We start from the raw sequence: 7512 nt of genomic DNA on the forward strand, positions 1-7512 counted from the left end.
AAAAAAAAGTATCGCTGTCCAAATACCTATGTACCTAACTGTACATCACAATACTCAACATACACACTGCTACTACTATCACCATAATCTGTTTCTATAAAGCAAAGCCACAGTGTTGTAAAAACCATCGTCTGGAAGAACAGGTGGCTGGGTCTGTTCATTGTTCAGAGGGGAGGGATGTGAAATCACAAAGAGGGGGAGGGACACAGAGAGTGGGGAGAGGAAAGATGGACAGAGGTGAGGATAGAGACCTCCTTTCATCTGGCTTCTTTGATGGCAGCCATGATCATCTCTACTACAAAAGAATGATAGCCAACGACAGCAGCAGAAAGAGAGCAACGGAGAGAGAAAGAGTGAGTGAAGGGGGGGAGATATTACTTCCATTCAGTTGCATTCAGCCATACAGGTGTCATGTTCCACAGACCAAGACAAGACTTGTCTGTCATTTGAATCCTGAGACAGACAACTTCACAAACAAAAATCACAGCGTGAAATTTAAAGGAGAGATTTGATCTCTGAATGATTCTCCATCTGAGTTAAACTTAACAGACACTGACATTTAACTGAACATCCACAGAGTTTGTACAACATGTATGTAGCCTGTCTGGTGTTAGACTAAAGCTCCTTCAGAGCTATCACTAGTGTAAAGATCCTGGTCACACTTATCTTTTTGGTACACTGCTGAATAAGTGAATGCAGTATGTCTGGAAATCTCCAAATATTCTTAACAGCTCACTCAAAATTTCCAAGTAATCCACAAAACAGGAAACCTGTCCTTGTTTGTGAAAATGGTGCAAACTTTTCCTGATCATATTAAAAAAAACAATATAATGACACTTCACCAGATCATTTTATGTTTCTTGATGAGCTAAATTAATATTACAAGTCTTTTGAATACTACTGTAGTTATATAATAAAGTTATGTAAAGCTTTTTATTGCTTTGACATTACCAGAGTGTCAGATGCATTTAAACACTACAAACGTGAGACCGAGCCCATCAACTCAAGGCTGCATTTTCCACTACTAGCATAACATAATTTTGTTAACCTGTGGTTAATGCAGACACTACATTTTTACAGTTAAGATAAGATGGTTTCTCTGCAACTGAAGCTGAATTTAGTTTGATACTTTTATTTTAAGCTGTCCATCCCTAGTCTGACAGTGTAAAAACAGCTCACTGCCAAATCAATTTAGTCCTGCTTTATCAGCTAAATTTTTGAATTTAAACAAAGACATTATGTATTTTTTTTAGCTTACTTTCAATTTCTTGACATGCCATGTTGTTCAAATCACCTGCCTTAAGTGTTGCTGTATGTGGGAAGAGATAGGGTTGCGGAGTAAAGCCAGCTGACCTCTTTGAGTGTGGGCAAGCGCCTTGTCTATGTGAGTGTGTGCATGTGTATGTGATTGCAAGCTGATCTGAGAGTGTGTAACTCTGCACCACGCTACCCTTGCCTGGAACATACCAGCACACTCTCATCCACTGTCTCTTACACACAACATGTCTGTGACATGACAGCTAATTGTTTCCTGATGGTTATACTGATCTCACCAGACCTGACCTGCTCCTTGTTATTGGATCGATATCACAGGGCTTTCTCTTTCATGTAAATATTTGTAAATCATATTTAATGTCATATTATCATCATATATACACATTTTGACTAAACTTCACAGTGGTCTAGAAGGAGTGGGTTATATGTCATCGCTACAACAGGATAGTGTAGCACTACTCTGATGCTATATAACAGTATTTGAGACCCAGTACTAATAATTGACTATATTTAAATACATTATCCTCCTAAGACCCGAACTCTTCCATGACATGCATTTTTAATTTTTCTTTGATATTTGGGCATATTGGGGCCTGATGAATGTAAAAACAAAGAATTACCAGATTTATTTTTTTTTACCTTATTTTTGTTTTTAAGAAAAATAAGAGCCACAAATGAGGGTATTCGTCTAAAATTTTGATAGAACAGTAGCAGTATAATGTCCTCGTAAGTGGATATCAGGCCCTTGTAGAGAAAAATTGAGGATTTTGGTCTAAATAACCCAAAATGTGATGTCCACATACGTGGACGCCAGGTCCTAGGAGGTTATATAAAATTTTAATATTCATGTGTGTTTCACCCATTCCTAGTATTTTGTCCTGTCTTTCTCCCCTCAACCCCAACCAATCTCGTCAGATGGCTACCCCTCCTTGAGGCTGGTTCTGCTGGAGGTTTCTACCTCTTAAAAGGAAGTTTTTCCTTCCCACTGTAATCAAATGGTTGCTCATAGAGTGTTGTCTGATTGTCTGGGATCTTTACTTTACAATATAAAGTGCTTTGAGGTGGCTGTTGCTGTTATTTGGAACGATCTAAATAAAACCTGAATTGGATCAAATAGATATTCAATCTTTTTCACCTGTTGCAATCATACAAAGGGAACATCGGGCACAGACCTATGTGTCCTTTTACTTACTTACTGCAATGGTGATGGTGTTTTTCCCAAAACAAATTTCACCATTTAGGTTTTTGTTTTGTTTTTTTTAAATAGGATTTGTCAAGAAAACAGCCACGCCATCTTCTCATGTTCTGCCTCTATTTCATCTGATTGGCTTCTCTTTTTCATGAACTAGCCTTTCCAATTCCTTTTTTCCACCTGATTTAATTGGCTTCTTTGCTGACTGTAAACATGGCTTTCAATCAAACGGAAAACATTTCAATCAAAACCTAATGCATTTTGCTAAATATTTTTTTTTGTTTCCAACAACTACCAGAACTGCAGCACTTTACAGAAGAAGGAGGGGGTTTGAAGGGATGATGCAACTGAAAGATTAGCCAAACCTCAAGTAATAGAAAACATATATGATAACACGCACGCGCACACACACACACACACACACACACAATTAAATAGCTGCCATGTACATGCACACACAGCTATCATCTGTCTTTTGCTTCTTATGAGTTAAGAAGTAAACAATCATTGTCTGTCAAGCCATCTAAACATTTTGTACTGCACAATGAACTGTATGATAAGACTAATAATTAATCAATTTTAACAAAAGCAGTACTCAGTGGATGATTCGATTTAAAGAAGGATTCTTATCTCCAATTATGCAATGACAACTGTATTCTTACAGCTTACAAAATTCAGACTCACATTTCCCTAGCAGAGCTTGGTTTTATCCACAATGCCAAGGTGAGGGAACCCATTGCTCCAAGTTTCTGTGAAGGGGGAGTGACCAGGCACCCATCCTGGCCTGGCTGAAACAACAAACTGCTGGATCCACTAGAAATCCCATCGAAACTGTTAGAGGTTCCAGCTTCTCTCTGAGTACCAGGACGAGTGTCGTTAGTGTCTTCAGTTACACAGATACCCCTGATGGAATGAAGTGCAGGCATGTCAGTATGTTCTCCCTAAGAAACCAAATAACTTGCAGTTATTAGCAAGACACCGATTGTAATGTCATTAACACAATTTAATAAATAAGTCAATTGTTTTATTTTTTAAATTGATTCATTTTGCTTTGCCTTAAAGGTTTCGACAGAAAATAACTAATAAAATACCTGACATTACTCTGAACTTAATGAAGCTACCTGTGTGCAGCCAGCAGCAGCGGAGCATACGGAGGCGTGGAGGATCTATAGGGACACTCTTGGACACAGAAGGCCTGATAACATGTGAGCAGTTCAGCCTGAGAAGAAGGTGACTGACAGTAGCTGCTCCGCTCTGGAAAGCCACAGGTGTAACGAGGCGGCGAGGTCGACACGGGTTTAAAGGCAGCAATGTTCTCCATTCGTGGGAAGTGTCCCTGTGAAAGATTGAGAAAGTCTGATAATCCCTTTAATCCTGGTGTCTTGCCATGTTTTTGTAGCTTTGGGGACTGCAGCCACAAACATTTGGATACAATAATAACTTGTAAGGCCATATACTGTATTTGAATCTACTTCAAAGAAATAATAACAATATCAATCACAATTTAACACAAAAAACTTTGTATAGAAAACTCTTACAATTGCATGTGATGTATTTATCAAGATTAAGACCTTTACAAGCAAAATAATTAAACTATATAGGCATATTATTTGAATTAGTTCAACTGGAAAATGTACTCTTTGCAAATGATGTATCTGAAGATGTTTTGAGATACAAATGTGGAAAAAGCATAGGTTTACATGATGAAATTAATAATGATGTAATAATTTTTTTTCTTCAGATTTATTTTGACTCACTGCAGCAGTGCCTCAACTTACCTGGACAGAACTATTATTAATGGGTTAGGGTAACCCTAGCCTGACTTCTAAACAGCATCTGAATCAGAAATGATAATCTTTAAGCAGCTCTTACCTGTGAAGAAGCAGGTTTTGGACAGAGGCTGAGGAAGAGGAGAGGTAACCAGAAAAGAATATGACGCCACCTCATCCTCATGATGTTCTGCCTTTTCATCTTTTGTTCACTGATGTTCTTCAGGGACAACAGCCACAGAAAGATAGGCCAGAGATTATTTTCCCTCTCCCTTTGTGCAATTTCACCCTCTTTTTCTGCAACTGACAACATCCCAGAGGCGTCTGTCTTGTCCTTCCAACTTCTGTGCATATCATTTCTATTTCCCCACTTGCTGTCATTACATAACTTACGAAGTGATTCTCTACCTCTGTTCATTCTCCATTTGTTGTGTCCTAAACCCCATGTTTGCCTTTCCCTTTGCACATTGTCTCCCTTCGCCCCTCCCTCGGTTTTCCAGTCTCCCTTCTCTTCAGTCCATCTCAGGCCTTTCACTCCACAACATTCCAGAATCAGTTTCTCCGAGGGATCCAGCATCTCAGGTCTGGACTTTGGAACATTCCTGCAGGCAGAGAGATGTTTCTGAATTTGGATTTCTTTTGGAAGAGTTCTAGCAGGATTTGAATAAGTGATGACTGTCATGCTTTCATGCTTTAAGGGTAACAGTAACATTTTTTTACAGGCCAGTGCTCCTGGGGTGAAGCTATGACTCTTAGCTCTCTGTTACACTGTCCCTCACAGGCACACACATATACACACGCACACACATGCACACAAAAACCGTAACCAAAGCCCTCACATGATAGGTAGGATTTTACAATCTAGAGAGGGAAAAGAGAGAAGGAGAGAAGGAAAGAGAGACCTGGTCAGACCAAAATCCAACATGAGACAAATCTGGGGAGAGTGAAATGCCATGCAGGCTATTCCCTAGCCAAAGCCTACACTATCATGTACAGCTTGATGGAGGCACAGCTCAGCTGATACTGCTACATTGCTTTTTCCTTTTCTTCATTTCCCATTGAATTAAACATGCCCTTTTTCCTCTGGCATCTGGCTCCCAGGTTTTATCCAACCAAACGGGCTTTCACACAAGTTTGTTGGAAATTGAGGCTTAGCGGAAAGCTCTCTTCATTACAATACTTAGCAGCTTCAATTTCGCATTTAGACGCACAAAAAGAGGCCAGCAGTGCAGTCATCTCTAGTGTTAGATTACTTGGTCCAGGCTTCAATCTATACTATCCGTTAGGAGATAGAAAAGCTTACACTTTATCTAAAACCGCCTACAAGACTATGTGCTGCGCAAATTTGTAAACCTATGCAGATAACAGCCTAAAATATGTGGTACGTCTATGAGATTTACCTGTCGTTGCGGACTCCCCGCACAAAGCTCTCTCCCCATCACAAGTGCAGCGCCAACAAACATTCAACCTGTTGCTCTGACATGAGTCGTACAAAACAAGCTACCTGTTCCTCCACACACCTGTCTGTCAGCGGTAACAGACGCCGCTCCAGAAGAAAAAATAGTCCTTTCCAAACATGACTTGAATTATTTTTTGCCTGTTACAGTTCAACAGAAAAAAGCCAAACCAAAAACGGAACTTGACAGAGCTCCGCTTTTGTTTTGTTTTTTCCTCTCTGTCTTACCTCTCTCATTCAGAACATGCGGCGCGCGCTGCTAAGCAGATTACCGCGAGCTGCCATCTGGCCAGCAGCGCCCGAGGCGGCAGGATACCGGGCACAAAGTAACGGCGGTGAAACGTTACACTGTTGTGAACCAAGTAACGGAAACTTGAGAGCCCCGGAGGCGGCATGAGAGCAAACAGTGCGACATATCCGTTTTGCATCTGTTACAGAACACCAAAGATTGTCTTTGACAGCAAGGCATTAATTTGCGATTTAAATAATTACCCCCTGCCTGGTAGTAATGTTTTACCCCCCACCTACGTGGGATGCGTCTGGGTTGCAGACAAGTGGCTCTCACAGGAAAAGAGGAACGCTATCAAGGTCGCTAGGCAACGCTGATTTGCTCCGGCCACTTAAAGAATTGCAGGAAATCATTTATAATCTCATGTCGTTCATATATTATTCATTTATGTACATATTCAACCTATGTGCCAAATCGCTATATAAGTATTTAATGCAGTCTCTCACAAATAAACCAATCAATCAGGAAAATAAACAAGCCATTAAAATCGTATAAATGATTTTGCTAACCATCTCAGTAAACCGTAGTTTAAATATGGATCAGCATTGTTCAGCTTAGTTCCAAGTTTAGTATATCATTATCATTATCATTATTATTATTATTATTATTATTATTTACTAATAAGCCCTGTAGCGTAGGTCACTTAGCCGGCCCCCCAGTTGAAATAAAGGAAGGAAATTATGAAGAATAATGAAAACGAGACGCATTAATTTTGAGGGAAAAAAAAACCAAGGCTGTTGAGGGGTTGTTCAGCAGTTCGACTCAGCGGGGATCCACACTAACACTGAGTGACTCTTGATAAATATCAACAGTAGTTGATTATCCCAGTAGGTCTATCATGAAGCCATGGATTCAAAAGTAACCAAATTGCGTAGTTTATATTTAACTGTATATGTGATATGGTAGTAATTTACATACAAAAAGTGCATGTGCATTGCTGACTCATGTCATTTTATCTCATTTTATGTCATAATTCAAATTTAAATATCACATTTTAAAATAAAAAATATATAGAGAAAATGTAGATAAACGAGTCTGATTCAATTTTGATAAGCAATAAATAAAAAGTGAAGTTTCTGAGTATTTTCTATTTCCGGTTCAAATGCACAAGATGAAAAGGCCGTAGGGGCGGGGTTCGTTGGTGGGGCGGAGTGGCAGAGAATAATACTGACAATGTTCACGTATGACAGTAAAAGAACAACAGAAACGGTTCTTCGGGCCTGCACAACAAATTCTGTTCGTTGCATTTTTACATTTTAGTCCTATAGGCGAGTCTAAGCCAGTTATATGTAAAAAATCCCGTAGTCCACCCACCAGCAAACTATGAACAATCCCCTTAACGCACACACAGCAGAAGCCGAGGCACAAACTCAAGTATACAGTAGTTTAGACTTGTGTACTGAAGAGCTCTGCATTTAAATTGTGTAAACATTTCCACCAAAAAAAGAATCCTCTCTTATAATTTTCCCTGCCGACAAGTTTTTGCGTTATCATACTAATCGCGTTTGAACAGCTGCAATTTGCTTTGGTT

At 39.5% G+C, this 7512-nt stretch overlaps 1 protein-coding gene across 1 annotated transcript in view; it reads right to left on the reverse strand.

Annotated features, from left to right (window-relative positions):
• ush2a (Usher syndrome 2A (autosomal recessive, mild)) overlaps positions 1 to 6257 on the reverse strand; it is a 216151-nt gene extending 209894 nt beyond the window's left edge. Inside the window, exons 1-4 of the mRNA XM_013910893.1 lie at positions 6221 to 6257; positions 4340 to 4838; positions 3589 to 3803; positions 3152 to 3370 (exon numbers count right to left, since the gene is read on the reverse strand). Coding sequence (XP_013766347.1) covers positions 3152 to 3370; positions 3589 to 3803; positions 4340 to 4813 — 908 coding nt within the window. The 5' untranslated portion in view covers positions 4814 to 4838; positions 6221 to 6257. The remainder of the gene's footprint in view (positions 1 to 3151; positions 3371 to 3588; positions 3804 to 4339; positions 4839 to 6220) is intronic.
• Positions 6258 to 7512: the final 1255 nt, after the last annotated feature.

This window comes from Pundamilia nyererei, unplaced genomic scaffold (assembly GCF_000239375.1).
Source record: "Pundamilia nyererei isolate P.nyererei 1_Seehausen unplaced genomic scaffold, PunNye1.0 scaffold00051, whole genome shotgun sequence".
In the NCBI taxonomy this organism is placed as follows: domain Eukaryota; kingdom Metazoa; phylum Chordata; class Actinopteri; order Cichliformes; family Cichlidae; genus Pundamilia; species Pundamilia nyererei.